Genomic DNA, 20,741 nt, shown 5'->3' with positions numbered 1-20,741 from the left:
TAGTATGCTTTTATATGATAAAAGCATCAACATGAGCATATAAAAATACTAAAAAAAATTCATGAAACTCTCTTCTAAAGTTTCTTAATTTCATTCAAAATAATTAAACTATTCTGTAAAATATCCAAAAAAATATTGTATTTTTTCCTTCAGTTTTATTTTTTATTGAGCTAAAATCAATCATTCTTCACATTTATCTCTTTCCAAGGTAATTCTAGAATAGTATATTCATCATCTACATCGATTGTGACATCATACTGAGTTTGTATTTTGTATGCTGATATCTTTCCTAGGCTTGTTAATCTTTTTTATTCTCGTTTAATTTTGCAACGAAATCAAATGTATTTCGGATGTTTAACACAAACTGTTTAATATTTTGCACAAAACCCCTCATAATTACATCCTTGCAAACAACAACCTGTTTGACATTCATATAAAACCACTTCCAAGCCCCGACCCAAAAGAGACCTCCAAATTCCAAAAGAAAATCCCCAAATACTCATTTTCCCGCCATGGGGGAAGACACAGAGATGAGAGAAGGCGACCCCAATCTCCTCGAGAGGAAGCAAGCGACCTATCGATCCTTAGTAATTCTCTCTCTCTCTCTCCCTCTCTCTCTCTCTCTATTATCGATCTCATCAAAACCCTAGTCCTTGCTCTTTCGAGTTCTTTTGCGACTAAAAATCTCGTCTTTGTTGAATTGTTCCAGGATGAGAGGTACGAGATCCATGGAGAAAGGTACAAGGGGCAGCAGTACAGCCAAATCTACTTCACTCGCCTTCATCACATGAGGAATCTCCTCAGCTCGGTCACCCCCAAATGGAAACCTCATGTTCCAGGTACTTCCTTAGCGGCCGATTAGGGTTTCTGTGGTTTCGGTTTCTAGTTTCGATTTGTGTTGATTTCTCCCTCGATTGGTATGAGTTGTGTTATGCTTGTCGCGATTGTCATTTCCTCCCTTGAGCAAATCTAGGGTTTTGGTAATGCTGCGCGTCTTGTGTGTTATCTTTAGTACCACATTGACTAAATGTGCAGCCAAATCTGGATTTGTAGAAGATTTGGGTTCCCTCTTAACTTTTAGGGTTTTGGTTCTCTACTCTGAAGTTATGGTGATGGTTGAGGGTTGTAATCTTATACGCTATCACCCCCCCTTAGGTTGAGGTTCCTTTTATGTGCTGAAAGCTAGACCCATGTATCCGTTGTTTTTTTAAAATTGTAAAATCCGCTTTACAAAGTTGTGGCCAGTAGGATTCTAACCTGGTTGCTCTGCTACCATCTTAAAATTCCCGCCACTACACCAAAACTCTGAAGTTATGGTGAAGGTTGAGGGTTGTAATTTTTTTTTATATTCTAACACCTCCTCTAGGAAGATATAGGGTTTTGGTTGTCTACTTTATGCTTCTTGTGATTCTAGTTTCCTCTGTTGAGAAAATCTAGGGTTTTGGTTGTTGTTGACACTGATTGTGGCTACTAATGCAGAATTTTGGATTTGTTAGAATCTTTAATTCCTTACTCAAAGTAGTGATAGGGCGCTTAATTAAAGCAAGAAACTTGAAAACAGTGGGATTCACAAAGAAAGCTCCATTGTATGACAATGAACATAAGTATGATATCTTAGTGAAATACTCTAGTTTAAGCTGTGTTTAACATAAAATCTAAAGATTCTACATTTTGTTGTTCTTATTACTTTCCTTTTTCCTGTGTGTTCCCTTTTCATTTCCCAACCTTTTCTTGCTCTTGAACTGTGATGGGAAATCTGAAGAGGCTATTTAACTTAAAATGTTGGCAAAGGTTGTAATGAAGTAGGGACAGGTCATAATGGCCTGAATGAAGTTCCATTAAGAGATAGCATGTCACTTATAGAAGCCCTCATATAACGATGACTCCAAATGGATGCTGAGTCCTATGATCTTCAGCATTGTTGAATTGAACTCTGACAACATTTCACATGATAGCTTCCCATACTACATGCTAGGAAGAAAAACAACTCTAATGTTTCTATGGTTGCTGAGACTGAAGCACACTATTCTAGCAACGGTTATCATGTTCTGCTCGCATCAGTCTTCTCTGACTTCCGTATCAACTTCCTTTTGAACTTGTGCAGTGAATACAGTTTTGGAGCTTGAAGCAGGCAAAGAATGCATAATCATTGGAACTATCTACAAGCATATGAAGCTCAAGCCTTGTGTTCTTGATGAATATTCTAAGGAGGTTTCACACATCGATACTGGTTTTTTGTATCTAATGTCAAATTTATGGTCCAAAAGGACTCATTCATGTACTTTGAACACTGTTTTTCCCCCTCCAGAGATCTGTGGTTCCGCTTGTCAGACCTCATAATTTCATGCATCCTGATGATTATCTTGTCTTAGAAGATGATAGCGGAAGAGTTAAACTGACTGGAGAGCTGGTCAGCCCTTCAACTTTTGTAACAGGTTCGAAATTGTGCAACTCAGTAATACCAGAATACTTGCATCATGTCAGCATACATTTATTTTGCTGAATTGTCAAATATTTTGCAAAATGAAACTCACATAATTTATAAGAGACATTATATTCTTCACTGTAGGCATTGTACTGGCGCTCCATGGAAAGGAAACAGGTGGTGGTGAATTTCTTGTTCAAGATATTCTTGAAGCTGGTCTTCCCCCACAAATTGAGCGACCACATGATTCAAGTACACTTCACCTTTACTTTCATTCATATAACTTATCTGATACTGGTGAATATGTGAAGAAAGTTGTGCTCTGGATGCCTGTGCAAATATATGACCATAACTATTTCTTTACCACTATACTTAGACATACTGTTACTGGTACTAATGGGTGAAGTTCGGTAATACTGGATAACTAAAAAAACGGATATCTGTTGTATAATACTAGCAACTTTTTTAATAGGAAAAGTAGGTTTATATTGTAGAAACCATTGTTTAAAACAATTATAGTGAGAGAGTTATCATTACAATTTTACATTACTTATACATATTTCCAGCAATTAATATCATAGAGTCTTCAGAATACCTTTTTTGGAATGCCATATATAATATGATAACATGTTGGCTATGAATTGGACATCATGACGTGGTGCTTATTCCTAAGGATCTCTAGGCAATGCACACACATCTTATAGTATTCAAGTAAAGTGTTTTAATGCGCTACCTTGTACATAATAAATCATGTTAAACAGACTAGAATCATGTTTCTAGACTCTAGGTCTTTGGTTACCCGGGCACTTCATCTAGGCTCCGTATCTGTGTCCGACATTTCCTGTATCTGTGTGCGTTGGACACTCCTTGGACACTTGTTGAATATATACATACATTTATTTAAACGTGTACTCAAATACATAACACATGTTTTAGTTTAAAAAACTCATGATACACTTCTTGAACGTATATATTACACTTCACCTCAAATTTATGTAACTCGTTGGACTCGAGACAGGTTCTTTTAAGCACATATGTAGTTCTTCAGTTTGATTTAAAGGGTCATTTGTATCTAGTTCAAAAGCGAGTGGTTTTTCAATTTATAATCTACTCAATAACAGAAACAGAAAAATGGTACAAGGATTTTAGTTCTTATAACATGTGAATGGAAAACAATATTAAACTCGTATATATTATTAATTTTAATATGTATTTATATAGCCGTGTCCCCTTATCCTAACACTTTTACAATTTTGTCATGTCCGGTATCCGACCTGTGTCCGTGTCCGCACCAGAATCCGTGCATCATAGGTTTTAGTCTTTTTGGACTTTACATTTGCATTGAAAAAACAAATGATTATCTACTGTTTGGTGGGAAAATTAAAGAAGAAAATTGAGACATCTACTTCCATTTCTTCTAAGTTATAGTTATGTTTTGTTAGGTTTCCTTTTCCTTCACTATTCGTGATGCGAAACGGAGCGGGGGGTCTATCAGAATCACGATCTAATCTGAACAAAGCACCGTTTCGCCAAAAATCATTTTATTCGGTAGGAAATTAATTAAAGCAGTTAATGCGACAGATGGATTTTAATAAGATTTTGCATCAACAATTATGAATAATTCCAATCTCAAACAATTTTAATCGCAATATTAATTATCATTTCGCAAGTTCTATATTCAATATCAAAATTAATCAGTCACATGTTCAGTTCTCTCAACTCACAAAATAAATTGTGTCCGTGTCCGCACCAGAATCCGTGCATCATAGGTTTTAGTCTTTTTGGACTTTACATTTGCATTGAAAAAACAAATGATTATCTACTGTTTGGTGGGAAAATTAAAGAAGAAAATTGAGACATCTACTTCCATTTCTTCTAAGTTATAGTTATGTTTTGTTAGGTTTCCTTTTCCTTCACTATTCGTGATGCGAAACGGAGCGGGGGGTCTATCAGAATCACGATCTAATCTGAACAAAGCACCGTTTCGCCAAAAATCATTTTATTCGGTAGGAAATTAATTAAAGCAGTTAATGTGACAGATGGATTTTAATAAGAATTTGCAACAATACTCATGAACAGTTCCAATCTCAAATATTTTAATCGCAATATTAATCATCATTTTGCAAGTTCTATATTCAATATCAAAATTAATCAGTCACATGTTCAGTTCTCTCAACTCACAAAATAAATTAAGCAGTGAATATATGATAATAGTTTAGAGATGTAATACGCATGCAATTAACTGATAATTATGAGATTAACAGAAATTACTGAGTTGAGAGTTTACTATTCAAAATATTGAGAGAAATCCAAGGCCTATTAGCCCAACAAATCCACACATCACAAATCTACTTTGATCCCTTCTGTGTTTTCCCTTCTGCATGATTTGGTATCAGGTGTGAACTTCGACTTGAGGAGACGAGAGGGCGGGCGACGCTTGAGGAGGACGAAAGGCGGTGGCGGTCGAACTAAGGTCAGATCCAACTCGGCGACAATGATGAAAGGAGACAGAGCTGTCTCTGTGGGAGTACTGTTCGTCGGGGAAGATGACAGGGGAAGGAATTGGGTTTGTGGGGCTGCTCAATTGGGAGGAGAGCAGGAGGGTGTTGAACGGATCTGTTGAGGAGGGAGAAGAACTGGTGGTGGGGTTTTGTTGGCGGTTGTTTGGAGGTGGGGAAAAGCTGGGGAATGGATGGATCTCATGGCTTGTGGAGGCGGAGAGGAGCAGGAGACGGTAGCTGTTGAGGTGTCAGGTGAGGTGGCGGTGAGGGTTCAGAGACGGAGCTGAGGTGGCGGGGGGTTTGTGGGAGGGACGAAGCTGAGCTGATTTGGGTTGCTATTGTTGAGGGATGAAGACGAAGACGTGGGTTGGGAATTTACGTGGAGCAGAGAACGAAGAAGAGGTGACGGCTGGATTTGGCAATGGGGAAGATCGGACGGTTGAGGAGAAAAAGAAGAAACAAGAGTAGGTTTAGGGTTTCACACCCATGGTTTCACACCAAGTTTGGCCAACACAAATTTCATTTCATTTTCATTCCATCATTCAATCTGATTACAACACTCCCTTATAAAGAAAAGAAAATACAGTTTGGAAATCTTCTAAAATCACTCAAATCTCTCCAAATCAATTAGATACCAAAACTGAATAATTACTAAATTTAGACTACAATTCAAATTTCGAATTCAAACTACTAAAACTAAAAATTTTAAAAAAAATCAAATAACAAATTTGGAAGCTGTCATTCTTGTCCTCATCAGTTCGGGTTGCATTTTCCCTATAGTTCTAGCATTTAAACCTCAAGGGGGTTTGTGAGGTTATTGGGATATATTATGATGAGAACATCCAGATACGTGCACGAGACTTTCACCGTGTTTATCAACGCAGGGGACGCCGTGTTTCAGCTTTGTACTGGATTCCTAATAACTGGTTTTGATTTGATTGATGATAGATTCGGCAGCTAGAGTGGATTGAGCAGACTTTCTATTTTGTTAGATTTAAATTTTAAATTTTAAATTTTGAATTTTGAATTTATTTGGTAGCTAATTAGTTAATTGATTGTATTTGATTATGAGAGAGATTTGAGGGATTTGGAGAATTTTCCAATCCTGTAATTTTCTTTATTTAAGAACTCTTGTAATCAGATGTGAATCATTGATGAATAAAAAAAATTGTTTGGTTGAACTCTGTGGCGTGAAGCTTGGGTTCGGGTGTGAAACCTAATCCCTGACAAAACAAATTATATTTTTCTCTGTTCATTTCATTCCCCAGCCGCAGTTATTCTCTCTCCTCACATTAAAAAAGAGAACTTCAACTACTGTTCATCCCTCTCATTCATCTCACGTCACAAAACCCATCAAATACATCCCTGCTCCTCTTCAAACCCGCTGGCCTTCAAACCCCGCACCGCCCCAACCTCCGTCTCCGCCTCCCGTGTGCCGCCTCCTGCGACGCGCCACCCTCTGCTTCGAACCAACACCGCCCTAACTCCCCACCTCCGCTTTCTGCCTTCCGTGAGCCCGCCCGCTCGCCTCCACCAGCGCCGGCTTCATCCCGACATCGCCGCTTGCCTCATCCGACACCCGCAACGCCTCCTCTTCCTCACAAGTCGTCGTCCGACTCCGGTCAACAGTGAGTTGTATTCCACACTCAAGCATCTAGCTGACGACATCTGCACCCCCCTTCACCATCTCGAGCAGCCCCTTCGACCTTCTCTTGCCACGGCCCTGTCGTCGTCAGACCTCTTTATCCTCGTCGTTGTCCTGAATTTGAGTCTGTGATCCGTTGGTGCATGGCTTATCCCGACGCTGAAGACTACGAGCTCGTGCTTGATCCAGAGACTGACATAGTTGATTTACAGCTTTCCTCGTGGTTCGACTATCAGACGTTCGAGACTGTGCCCGAATACCTCGAACGTGTGACTCATCAGATTGTCAGTAGTGTGGAAGCTTAGTTAGGCATTAGTTCGTTTCATAGGCGTTTCAATCCAGTTCGTTTCATAGGCGTTTTAATCCAGACGCGTCACTTCATCCCAATTATGCGGCTCTCGGAGGAGAACTTCCTCCCCTCATCTTCGGCGTGTACGAACCACCTCCAGAGGAGCCTCCCGTCAAACCAGTTCAATTTGGTGAAGGTTTTGCTTTCTATCGACCTAATATCTTTGGAACCGCTATTGCAAGCATATTATTATCAATCTTAGTATCAATTGTGATTATGCTGTATTCAGTTTGACTAGTGAGCAAGTGTATCTGTTGCTAAGTATTTTGCTTATCTAAATATTACAAATTGAACTGTATTAAGAGAACGAATCATTACATTATATATCGGAATAATTTTACAAAGGTTCAAACTTAATACATTGCAATTTTTGCTTAAAAACCATTGTTCGCTTCATTTTACTCTTGAATTTCCTGCTTAGATCGATCGCTGACTTAGTGAAGCACTGTTGTCACGAATCTTCATACCTGCATAACATTGTTTCACATCATTTTTGGTATCAGAGCACATGGTTCTAGGTTAGGAAATTTTTATTAGTTGAGTCTTTATAAAAAAAAAAGTCATCTCTTTAGTTATTAGTACACACATTTTATCGTATTTACTTGTTAGTGCATGCCCACCCGTACCGGTCTACCTTATCGTTTAGGAGAGTCAAGTGAGTCGACTAGTAAGTCCAGTATGTCAGGCAGCAGCGATCCCGAACTCCATAAGAAACTCGATGAGCTAGCAGGACAATTAGGTGCTGTAGTCCAGGGTTTAGCAAATCTCCGGAATGAAATCAACGAAAAGTTTGCTAGACTCGAAGAAACACGTGTTGCAACCTCGCCACCGCAAGGTCAATGTTATGAACACTTCGCCCTGCCGTTGCAAGGTCAAGGCTATGAAAACATCGTTCAGCGGCCCCCACATCAACCGGTACATTATCCGGATGCGCAATACCTGAGGAGTATTAAGGTCAGTGCACCTACCTTTGACGGTAAGCTCGACCCACAAGCTTTCTTGGACTGGTTGAAGAGCATAGATCGTTACTTTGATTGGTACGTCCTGACGGAACCCCGAAAGGTCAAGTTCGCCGCTATGAAACTTACCGAACCTGCCTGCCAATATTGGACCAACCTCGAAACGTTGAGGCATATTAGAGGTGAGTTACCGATTACCACTTGGCGAGAAATGACCAACGAACTTAAACAGAAATACCTTCCGCCATCATTTTATCATCGATTGCTAGATAAGTGATATCGTCTCACTCAAGGAGCTAAATCTGCGAAAGACTACGTCGCACAATTTGACGAACTATTCACTCGATGCAACACCATTGAACAAGAAACGCTAATGAAAGTCTTGTCAAAATTTAGAGCTGGATTGAGAAATGATCTGCAAACCGAATTCTTTGCTAGGGGAGTAGATATTCTTGAGAAAGCTTACGCATTAGTTCAAGATCTAGATGAATCAAAATCCCATCAATCTTATAGGAGTCAGGATTTTAGAACTCATTCCTCCCAATCTTCTCGTGCCATTATTTCTAGTCATCCTCCGAGTCGATCTAACCCCAGTTCTTCCCAGTCTAAAGTCGACCCCAAAGGCAAGGAACCGGAGAAAGATTTCTCCAAGATTGGCGCTCACGTCAAGTGCTACAAATGCCAAGGGTATGGGCATATTTCTGCGAACTGTCCGACCCGTCACAAGGTTGCTATCATCGATGAACAATACGAATACGAACCTGAACCTGACAGTGACGAGTTTGTCCATCAAGTTGACGATGATACCAATGATTTCGAGGATGATGCAGATGATACTATCTTAGGTTGTCTTAGACAAATTGACACTCCTACCATATCAGTTGTCAGATGCGCCATCTCTCAACCCAAGGCTGTTGATGATTGGAGACGTACTTTCATTTTCCATACGTTCACAAAGATTGGTGATAAAAATTATAAAGTGATCGTGGACAGTAAAAGTTGTATTAATGCGATCTCCTCAGCTGTGATCGCTAAGCTTGGTCTTAAGATTGTACCCTATCCTAATCCATATAAGGTATCATGGATTAACGACACCGCACTTAATGTCCAAGAGAGATGTTTAGTCCCTCTTCAATTTGTCATTTATAAGGACAAAGTTTGGTGCGATATTCTGAAAATGGATGTGGGTCATGTTATTTTTGGAAGGCCCTGGTTATTTGATAACGACGTTCATATCTTCGGGCGATCCAACATGCTATTGTTCGAGTATGACGGGATGAAAGTCAAGATCCTTCCGGTTCAACCAAAAGGAAATGACAAGAAGCTCGATCTAAACAAGTCCTCCCAAGGCATTAACCTGATTGGAGCCAAAGAGATTGATCGTGAATTGGTCAACGAAGCTCCTATTTTCACCCTCAGCGCTAGAGAGGCTCCGAAGGATATTTCTAACGTGGTTCCCCTAGAAGTCGCTACCGTGTTGGAAGAATTTTCTGACGTCTTCCCTGAGGACCTCCCGGACTAATTACCCCTGATGCGTGATATCCAACACGTAATTGATTTAGTCCCAGGAGCAACCCTTCCTAATTTGCCTCACTATCGGATGAACCCCAATGAGCATGCAGAGCTGAAAATGCAAGTTGATGAGTTGTTGAAGAAGGGCTTTGTGAAAGAAAGCGTGAGCCCTTGTGCGGTTCCCGCATTACTGACGCCCAAAAAAGATGGCACATGGCGTATGAGTGTGGATACCTGTGCAATCAACAAGATCACAGTGAAATATCGTTTTCTCATTCCCCGGTTGGATGACATGCTTGACTTAATGTCTGGAGCCATCATCTTCTCTAAGATCGATCTTAAGAGTGGCTACCATCAGATCCGCATCCGTCCCGGTGACGAATGGAACACCGTTTTCAAGACGAAAGATGGATTGTACGAATGGATGATCATGCCTTTTGGATTGACTAATGCTCCGAGCACTTTTATGAGAGTGATGACTCAAGTACTTCGTCCCTTCACGGGAAAATTTTTGGTTGGGTACTTCGACGATATCCTTATTTACAGTAACTCTCGTGAGCAGCACGTGGACCATCTGCGTCAAGTCTGTGCCGTGTTAAGGAAAGAGCAACTTTATGCCAATCCTAAGAAGTGTACTTTTCTTACACAACAAGTCATTTTTCTAGGATTCGTGGTCTCGTCTGAAGGAGTATCCGCTGACCCTGAAAAGGTTAGAGCTATCGAAGAATGGCCCGAACCTAAGAACATCAGAGACGTTCGAAGCTTTCACGGACTCGCTACTTTTTATCGTCGGTTTGTCAAGGGCTTCAGTATCATCATGGCCCCTATTACCGATTGCTTGAAGAAAGGTGAGTTCGAGTGGTCAAAAGCTGCTACCAAGGCATTTGAAGAGATCAAGCAAAGGATGTCGCAGGCTCCTGTTATGCGCCTGCGTGATTTTTCTAAAGTCTTCGAAATTGCGTGTGATGCCTCTGGTATTGGTATAGGTGGAGTCCTGTCTCAAGAAGGACATCCCGTTGCTTACTTTAGTGAGAAGCTGAATGACACTAGGCAACGTTATTCCACCTATGATAAAGAGTTCTATGCGGTGATACAATCTCTTCGACACTGGCGTCACTATCTGCTACCACAAGAATTCGTCATATATTCTGATCATGAAGCCCTTCGATATATTCACTCCCAAAAGAAGTTGAACGCCAGACATGATCGTTGGGTTGAGTTCCTCCAGGATTATACATACACGATCAAACATAAAGCGGGAGTAGAAAATAAGGCCGCCGACGCACTCAGCTGCCGCATGCACCTCCTCTCCACTTTGAGTGCGGAAGTAATCGGCTTTGAGAAAGTCAAAGACCAATACGAATCGTGCCCTGATTTTAGCGAAGTTTATACTTTGCTGAATGATGGAGTGACCCGTAAAATTAATGGCTTCCTCCTGAAGGATGGATATCTTTTTCATTTTCGCAAGTTGTGTATTCCCGACACCTCCCTGAGAGAATTCTTAATTTGAGAATTACACGCTGAAGGCCTTGCAGGACATTTTGGGAATAATAAGACTGTCGAGGCAGTTGAAGGCCGCTTCTACTGGCCAAGCATTAAAGGCGACGTTGTTAGACTAGTGGGTCGATGTCATATTTGCCAGCTAGCGAAACAACGTAAGCAGAACACTGGCTTGTACACTCCTCTCTCTGTGCCAAGTTGTCCATGGCAGGATGTTAGTATGGATTTCGTGTTAGGACTCCCGAAAACGATTAGAAAACACGATTCTGTCCTTGTTATTGTGGACCGTTTCTCCAAAATGGCCCACTTCATACCGTGCTTTAAAACTTCCAACGCTTCTCATGTGGCCAAGCTATACTTCAACGAAGTTGTTAAACTGCACGGACTTCCGAAAACAATTGTGTCTGATAGGGATGTTAAATTTACAAGTTATTTTTGGAAAACCCTTTGGCACAAAATGGGAACTAAACTTCAATTATTTACGGCTTTTCATCCCCAGACCGACGGTCAAACTGAGGTAGTCAATCAGAGCTTAGGTAACCTATTGAGATCGCTAGTTGGTGAGAATCTTAGGAATTGGGATCAACATCTGCCTACTGCTGAATTTGCTTATAATAACTCTGTTAATAGGTCTACAGGTGTCAGTCCAACTGAAGTCGTGTATGGTTACAAACTTAGATAGCCTATAGATCTTGTTCTCGTGTCTGCATATCATAGAGTATCCAAGTCAGCATCTGCATTTGCATCTCGCTTTATGACTTGCATAAAGACATCAGTAAGAAGATCAATGACAACAATGCTAGCTATAAAATGCGAGCAGATCTAAGGAGGAGGTTTGAAGAATTTAATGTTGGTGATTATGTGATGGTTCGGATACGTCCGGAACGGTTTCCTCCGGGAACTGTTAAAAAGTTGCATGCGCGAAGTGCGGGACCTTTTAAAATTCTCAAGAAAATTAATGATAATGCTTATGTTCTCGACCTTCCCGAAGGTTTTAATATTGGTTCGACTTTTAATATTGAGGATTTAGTAGAGTACAAAGATCCACATTTTAACCCTGACAACCCACTGGTTGATGAGCCTACCCCTGAGCCTATTTCTGAGAGCACCCCTTTACCTCCACTCCCCCAGATATCACCCACATATACAGCACATGACATTGATACTATTATTGATGATAACATTGTTTCTACTAGCAATGGTGGTATCCGTAGGTACTTGGTACGTTGGAAAGATCGACCTGAGTCTGATGATACTTGGCTCGATCGAGGTGATTTACAGAGGCTGAATCCGGATCTTCTTGAACAGTATGACAACCGTTCTGACTTACACTCGACGGGGTCGAGTTCTCTCTCACCTGGGGAGAATGATGAGAACATCCAGATACGTGCACGAGACTTTCACCGTGTTTATCAGCGCAGGGGACGCCGTGTTGTAGGGTCTGATTTTGCTTATGTATACCAAGTGTAGGATCGTGACCCTTAAGAATAGAGTGCACTCTTATAAAAATCTGCGGAAGTTTTACACTTAAACACTAGAGTGTGAGTTTGCAAAGTAGATTATAACTTGCAAAGAAAGAATAACAATCTCAGAAAATAAACATCACAAACACAAGCATGTATACTGGTTCCATCTCCCCGGTGTACATCCAGTCCCCAAGCAAATCCCGCTTGAGAGTTTCCACTATGATTTTGAAACCTTACAAAATCAAAAGCAAACCTGACCAATTTACAAAACCGTGTAAATTGCAACACCAATTGACAAGACCATGCTAATTGCCACCTAATCTCTAAACCAAGAGATCAACCCTCTCAAACCCGAGAGAAATCCTTTTTGAAGAAAGAACACAATTGATCCTATAAGCATTGAATGTATAGTGAAGTGCTGCAGTGGCTTAGGATTCTTTTTACTATCTGAATATTACCTATACAATCTCTAAGAATGATTGAAACCAAGGTAATATCAGAAACTCTCTTTTTCTAAACACTTAGCATGAAAATCTGGAAAATTAGAGAGTGAATATGCACAAAATGTTTGATCTTGCAAGTGCAAAACTTGGTGCTTGTTTTCTGATGTTTAAACCTATTTATAGCCTCTGAAATGACATAATTTTAAACCCAATTAACGTCCACAAAACGTCTATAAACAGTCACTTATTCAAAACCTGAAATCTGAAAAAACTGCATCTGTAGTCGACTACACTGAGTCTAAACAGACTCTGTGAAGTCAGAAAATTACTTAGTAGTCGACTACAAGGCATAGTAGTCGACTACACTGTAAACTCAGATTCTGGAATTTTTTTTTCCAGTATTTTGACTGTAACTTTCTCATCCGATATCGGAATGAGGTGATTTAAGATTTGTTGGAAAGCTCTTGAAGAGACCTACAACTTTGATCTTTTGAGTTTTTCCAGATTCTAATTGTTAAGGGGTATAAATGAAATGTTTTAAGACTCACTCAATATCTATAAACTCTAATGGCTAACATATGAGATTTCTATTGTTAACCAACACACTAAGCATGTGTTAGTGTGTTCTAACACTATGTGTGTACATGTGTGTGAGTGATCAAGGCTTGTACAAATTTCTAAGCAAAGAAAATATAAAATTACATTTTGACAATAAAGTATATCTTTTTCTTTGCTTTATTTTGCCTTGAACTCATCTATGTCTTAAGTATCTCTTTGAATATAATTATTGATATAGCTTTGATACTGCAAAACAAATGTTAGCACATAATACACACAACATATAATAATTGTTATCATCAAAACAAACTAATCTTGGGGTCAAGATTCCTAACACATGTTTCAGCTTTGTACCGGATTCCTAATATCTGGTTTTGATTTGATTGATGACAGATTCGGTAGCTAGAGTGGATTGAGCAGATTTCCTATTTTGTTAGATTTAAATTTTAAATTTTGAATTTTGAATTTTGAATTTTGATTTTATTTGGTAGCTAATTAGTTAATTGATTGTATTTGATTATGAGAGAGATTTGAGGGATTTGGTGAATTTTCCAATTTTTTTTATTTAAGAACTCTTGTAATCAGATGAGAATCATTGATGAATAAAAAAATTATTTGGTTGAACTCTGTAGTGTGAAGCTTGGGTTCGGGTGTGAAACCTAATCCCTGACAAAACAAATTATATTTTTCTCTGTTCATTTCATTCCCCAGCCGCAGTTATTCTCTCTCCTCACATTAAAAAAGAGAACTTCAACTACTGTTCATCCCTCTCATTCATCTCACGTCACAAAACCCATCAAATACATCCCTGCTCCTCTTCAAACCCGCTGGCCTTCAAACCCCGCACCGCCCCAACCTCCGTCTCCGCCTCCCGTGTGCCGCCTCCTGCGATTCTCAACCCAATCACCAAGCCGCACCACCCTCTGCTTCGACCCAACACCGCCCCAACTCCCCGCTCCGCTTGCCGCCTTCCGTGAGCCCCGCCCCTGCTGCTCGCTCCACCACGAACACCCGTCGCCGGCTTCATCCCGACATCGCCGCTTGCCTCATCCGACACCCGCAGCGCCTCCTCTTCCTCACAAGTCGTCGTCCGACTCCGGTCAACAGTGGGTTGTATTCCACCCTCAAGCATCCAGCTGACGACATCTGCACCCCCCTTCACCATCTCGAGCAGCCCCTTCGACCTTCTCTTGCCACGGCCCTGTCATCGTCAGACCTCTTTATCCCCGTCGTTGTCCTGAATTTGAGTCTGTGATCCGTTGGTGCATGGCCGATCCCGACGCTGAAGACTACGAGCTCGTGCTTGATCCAGAGACTGGCATAGTTGATTTACAGCTTTTCCCGTGGTTCGACTATCAGACGTTCGAGACTGTGCCCGAATACCTCGAACGTGTGACTCATCAGATTGTCAGTAGTGTGGAAGCTCAGTTAGGCATCAGTTCGTTTCATAGGCGTTTCAATCCAGACGCGCCACTTCATCCCAATTACGTGGCTCTCGGAGGAGAACTTCCTCCCCTCATCTTCGGCGTGTACGAACCACCTCCAGAGGAGCCTCCCGTCGAACCACTTCAATCTGGTGAAGGTTTTGCTTTCTATCGACCTAATATCTTCGGAACCGCTATTGCAAGCATATTATTATCAATCTTAGTATCAATTGCGATTATGCTGTATTCAGTTTGACTAGTGAGCGAGTGTATCTGTTGCTAAATATTTTGCTTATCTAAATATTACAAATTGAACTGTATTAAGAGAACGAATCATTACATTATTTATCGGAATAATTTTACAAAGGTTCAAACTTAATACATTGCAACTTTTGCTTAAAAACCATTGTTCGCTTCATTTTACTCTTGAATTTCCTGCTTAGATCGATCGCTGACTTAGTGAAGCACTGTTGTCACGAATCTTCATACCTGCATAATATTGTTTCACATCATATTAATAATTTATTTTCTTTAACATGTTTTTTTTTGCCTTGGAAAAAGCATAATTTAAGTTAGATTAATCTTCTGTTGCGTTCATTTTAAGCAGGAGAAGACAAGTATGTGGTCTTTGTTTCAGGCTTGAATGTCGGGAGCGACACCTTCAATCCTCTACAGTTCCAGCTTCTTGTGGATCATGTAACTGGGCATTTGGGGGATGAAAACGTATGCATATTTTCTTTGCAATAAAAAAAAGCAGAACTATATTTTGTCATCGATCAGTGACAATTTCAGGTAATACATTGTGCAGGAACAAGAGATTGCATCTCAAATAGTTCGCCTTGTAATTGCTGGAAATTCTGTAGAAATTTCACAATGCTTACTTACTGGCCAGGTAGCATATTTAGAAATAAGAACTTCAAATTATGCACATTTAAATTATTTTTTTAGAAGATGAACTTTGTAAACCTTATGGATCAATTAGTTACTTGAGGTCTTGATTGTGTATTATATATTGAAAATTTTAATGCTGGACTATTGTTTCTTCATGGATCCTGCAGAATATAGCTTCAAAGGACCATGCCAAACTCTCAGAACCAATCAAAGAACTAGATATCCTATTAACTCAGGTTTGATAGTTTTCTGTACTTAGATTTCCATCTTGGGGACATATGTTTTCCTACCGCTTGATTCCATCTGTGAATATCCACCAAATCTTATATGAGATCTAAATAGGCTTTTTTGCTTATGATTCTTTTTCTTTCTTATGTTGTGCAGCTTGCTGCTGCTATGCCTGTGGACATCATGCCAGGATCTAATGACCCAGCAAATTTCTCCTTACCTCAACAGGTCCTTTCTCTTTTCTAATAGTACTATCAAGAGTAATTTGTGCATGTTATACACTATGTCGTAGACTCCTAGTTGCTCATGACGATGCTAATAAACCAGTTTGGGTTTGACAGACCCAGGCAGCTGACCTTCACCAGAATGCAGTGAAGCCTGGTTCTGAGACAGTCATATGTTCCATGTATAGAACATATAGGAAAGTTGATTGGATCTTTTTCTTGTTAAGGTTTAATGGTGCTACTAAAAGTTCTTTATACTTCCTTCCCTTCCCTACCCGCTTCCCAAAGGCACATTTTCTTTGATACCAATGGTGGTGGTTTCCAGGAAGAGTAAGGTCTATATAGTTGCACGCACTCTGATTTTTCTTCAAGTTCCATTCAGATTCATCCTGCCGGATGTTCCATTGTGGACTCATCATTTGGTGAATAGCAAATCAGTCCCTCTCTATGGTCCATAGGACATCTTAAACATGTGCTTAACAAGTTATTTAGAAGCTTGCATTTGATATATGCACAATTGCATGCAAATACCTACTGTTTATTAACTTGGATTTGTCTTTCCCTTTCCAGCCTTTGCATAGGTGCCTTTTTCCAGGAGCATCTGTTTATAACACATTCTTGTCCTGTACAAATCCTCATGAATTTGAGCTTGATGGCGCTCGGTATGCTTTGGATATATCTTCCTAATTTCTTCCTTAAAATGTTCCATCTTTCATTTAAATGTATTTCTTTAGGTTCCTTGGCACGTCTGGTCAGAACATAGAAGATCTAGACAAATATTCTGATGCAAAAAGTAAGCTTGAATTTATGGAGAGGACGTTAAGATGGAGGCACCTAGCACCAACTGCTCCAAACACCCTTGGTAATGCTCAACCACAACTGACATTTATGTGCTTGCTGTATCTTGGAGATTGATTTTCCTTCATGTCGGTCTTCCTTTCTTTTCCTAGGGTGCTATCCATATACTGACAAGGACCCTTTCCTCCTTGAGAGCTGTCCACATGTTTACTTCGTTGGCAATCAGCATAAATATGAGACCTCTGTATTACAAGGTATTTTAATTATTTAGATAGTTATTGGTTTACTGTATTGTCAAGTAATGACATAGACTTTTCCTTGATGTAGGACCTGATAAGCAATTGGTGAGGCTTATCTCTATTCCAAGATTTTGTGAGACTGGAGTTGCTATCATGGTAGGTGATTCTGTAGATGCTGATATTACAAAGCAGTTTGAAGTTCCAATCTATTATTTGATGGGAAAGAGGGAAACAACACAAGTGACACAAGGATTTTCTAAGTAACGTTAAAAGCTCCAAGGGCATAATAACTGTATCAAACCCTTAAACCACAGAATATATAAATCTGAATCTTGATAATAGAACTGCCTCCTGACTATTAATATCATTTAAGGATGATGAGCAATCCACTTTGCGGTTATTCTTGCTGAAAAATCACCAGCTTCCAAATTTCTGCTAATATCATTTATTCGATTATGTTTCTTATCATATCATAAGTTCATCCTGAGACCTGTCTTTTTTTTGGCAGCTAAATTTGAGGAGTTTTGAATGCCATGTTCTCAGCTTCTCAACAAACTTGGATAGCTAACAACAAAAGCTTTCACATCTGGCTGTGAACTAACTGGTACGCTATTGTCCATCTTTGTCATTTTCCTGTCAGTTATTTTTAGGATGTCAGGTTAGGCTGTTGAAGTGACAGGATAGCTCGACAAAGTTTGATGGAAATATATAACAACTTACATTACACTGCCACCAATAACAGTTAGTCCATCGAAGTCAACATCATTAAAAGCTTGATGCTGACAACAAGTGAATTCCGTTGCTTGCATCATGAACTTTTGTTGCCGGCTGCTTGTTATGTGTGATTAGACTAGCAACTGAGTTCTATAGCTTTGTTTCTCTAGTGAAGAGAATGAGGCAACATGCTTTTAACTCCAAGTCTCCAACTTTAACCCATCTTTTGCTGCTCCCTGTCCCTACAGCCATGCAAATTTATATGTGGCCATCATACTGATCCACACCATTTGTAGTGCCTAAAAACAAGTGCTGGAGTGAACAATCAAAAAGTTTAAAGATAAGTTTGTTTCCAAGCCCAGAAAAGTGCAATAAAATTAAACTTGAACAATCAAAAAGTTTAAAGATAAGTTTGTTTCCAAGCCTAGAAAAGTGCAATAAAATTAAACTATTTTCTCCAAGAATGTCCAAAACATGTCTGAAAACAACTAGAGAGAAAACAAATACTTGAAGGGCTAAATCAATCTCATATTCTCCACATGACTTAGGAACTATTTTTCCGGCAATCCTTTAGTCATCGGATTAGCAGCCATAAGCTCAGTATTAATGTATTGAATGGATGCAACACGTTGCTTCACATTCTCTCTAACACTAAGATACTTTATGTCAGTATGCGTATTTCGGCTTCCACTCTTATTATTTTTGGAGAGGAAAATAGCCGTTGCATGTTTTTTCAAATATTTTTTAAAAAGAGACCAGTGGTTTGGATTTCCATCGTACACAGTGCTATGTGCCTGGTACTACAAATAGTTTGTTAATTACATTGTTTACTTTGATTCTTATGATTTATATTTCAATAAGAAAAATTTTGATATTTTTATTGAAACATAGCTGCATTGATGTGCAGCCTGAATCTGTTTAAAGTTTCTTTTTTCAGTCCTCTTGTGGTGAAAGAACGCAGTTTTTCCGTTGGTATTAAGTGCTCCGCTCAACAACCCGCCCCCCCCCCCCAACCCCAAAACAAAAAAAATAAAAAAACACACAAAAATGGGTATTGATGATAAATGGAAAAAACTCATATATATCACCTTAATGAAGGGGAAGGAGACACCTGTGCGCTTGCACATAGAATAGACAGAAACTGTAGTATTTTATGTGGCCATACTTGTCAGCATAATCTTTCAATTCTCTGGATTTTTGGATGTCGCTGATATTCTGAATCATATTCTTGCATCTAGAATCATAGGAATACTCAACGAAGTTTGACTCGAGCTGTAAGCCCGTACATTGTAACTAATGATCATGGCCCATTACAGTGGGAGTTTGCAAGCTATTACATGCCATTCTGATATCTTATTCCTCTTCAATATTTTTGACAGTTGGTGGAACATGGGCATATGCACTTGCAATTTTTTTTCCAATTTATAATCATTCATCTTTCTGCTGCTGCAGGTTAGTGTATAACGTAGACTGACACAAGGATTGTGGCAGAGTTCACTTGTTGCTAGAACATGTCACAGAAAGGCGAACTGTGTGCCTCTGTCATCGATGAAGGAAAAACACCGAGGAACCCAGCACTTCAATTTAATGTCTCTGTTTGTTATAAAAATGTCACCTTGTAAAACCACTGTAATCATTTTGTACCTGTAATCTTAATTCCATGAATACTGACCAGGCATTTGATGCTGGACTACCCGAAGTACCCCCTTTGTGATTAGTGTATTAGAGATTTAAGAGCGTGATGTAACGTTTTAAATGTTCTCCTGAGCTTACCAACTCCAAATTTAACGGATGATTGTGTCAATTTATGTGGCGATGTTCCCTTGGATTCTGGTTCTGGGCTTTATATTTACCAATTTGGGGAAATGCAAAGTGCTTGATTTCATTTGTGATGTTTGTTCACTGCCATGAGAGGTTAAAAGCAAGTTATTTTCCTTTGGATGTTCGAATTGATATTCCTGTGGCGACTATGTTAAGGATGAAGATGAGGGCAAGTAGATCCACATTTTGAAGGCGTTAATGCGGCATAGTACCTTTGTAGCATGAGTCTTTTTGCTATACTCCTAATAGTCCCCGACCTCCCCCCCCCCCCCCCTGTTCCCTGTTTACACTTAAAAAATAAAAAACAATTTCACTCAGGATAAATCACATGGGTGATAACTACTATAGAAAAAAACTCTATAAAAACACCATACCACAGGGTTTCAAGATCTCCGTACTACTGGGGTCTTTGTGCAAGTAGTGATCTTGAATTTATGATGATTCCATTGTTTTTTTTTTCCTTTCGGTTTTTGCTAGGCTTAATCGTATTGTCTGGTTCGTTTGGTAAGGAAAGTGTAGATAAATCTAGTGATTGCTATTTATCAGTATGTTTATGATATGTTTTTCCCTAGTTTTCTTTTTTTTTCTTTTTCGCTGTTACGGGTAAAATTGATCACCACTTCAAGGTTACAGGAGTTTTAAAATTGATCACCACTTCAAGGTTACAGGAGTTTCTTAGTTTAAAACGAGCATTGAATGATGAATTCTTCCTGGCAAAGAGGCTAAGGGCTCGTTTGGTTGGGCAAATTTGAGATGGAAAGGGACTGTACAGCTGCCAAGAGGCAATTTTACTGTAAAGCTGTCAAAAGCTGACGTTTTTGGCAGCTCTACAGTCCATTTCACCCAACCAAACGGACACTAACTTGATGGGAAAGTAGGGAACTGTCATTTCAATTGACTTTAGTTGTGACCCAAATATTTGAGATCAGGATAAATTTTTTTTGAAATTTTTTTTTACGCATATTTTTCAAATGTTTGCTTTCAGTTTAGTTGCCTAAAATGCTAATTTGACGCGCCTTTTCAAAAGCATACGATTCATTCACG

The 20,741-nt window shown here is 39.6% G+C and overlaps 1 protein-coding gene across 1 annotated transcript; it reads left to right on the top strand.

Annotated features, from left to right (window-relative positions):
* Positions 466-19,713, top strand: LOC109836584 (DNA polymerase delta small subunit). The gene is made up of 15 exons (XM_020404532.1): positions 466-587; positions 710-839; positions 2,105-2,211; positions 2,309-2,435; positions 2,570-2,677; positions 15,390-15,505; positions 15,591-15,674; positions 15,841-15,909; positions 16,058-16,129; positions 16,696-16,787; positions 16,860-16,987; positions 17,076-17,177; positions 17,251-17,318; positions 17,671-17,766; positions 19,329-19,713. Exons 1-14 carry the CDS (start codon positions 513-515, stop codon positions 17,728-17,730), a joined length of 1,338 nt encoding a protein of 445 aa, XP_020260121.1. The 5' UTR covers positions 466-512; the 3' UTR covers positions 17,731-17,766; positions 19,329-19,713.

The sequence above is a fragment of the Asparagus officinalis genome, chromosome 4, assembly GCF_001876935.1.
Source record: "Asparagus officinalis chromosome 4, Aspof.V1, whole genome shotgun sequence".
NCBI classification, from domain to species: domain Eukaryota; kingdom Viridiplantae; phylum Streptophyta; class Magnoliopsida; order Asparagales; family Asparagaceae; genus Asparagus; species Asparagus officinalis.
This window is presented reverse-complemented; position numbering and strand designations above follow the sequence as displayed.

Bases quoted from the DNA above. Each gene is read 5' to 3' on its own strand.
- LOC109836584 (XM_020404532.1), top strand. From the start codon at position 513: ATGGGGGAAGACACAGAGATGAGAGAAGGCGACCCCAATCTCCTCGAG. The intron at 2,436-2,569 runs GTTCGAAATTGT...TCTTCACTGTAG, and splicing joins CCCTTCAACTTTTGTAACAG to GCATTGTACTGGCGCTCCAT. The intron at 15,675-15,840 runs GTAGCATATTTA...TGGATCCTGCAG, and splicing joins AATGCTTACTTACTGGCCAG to AATATAGCTTCAAAGGACCA.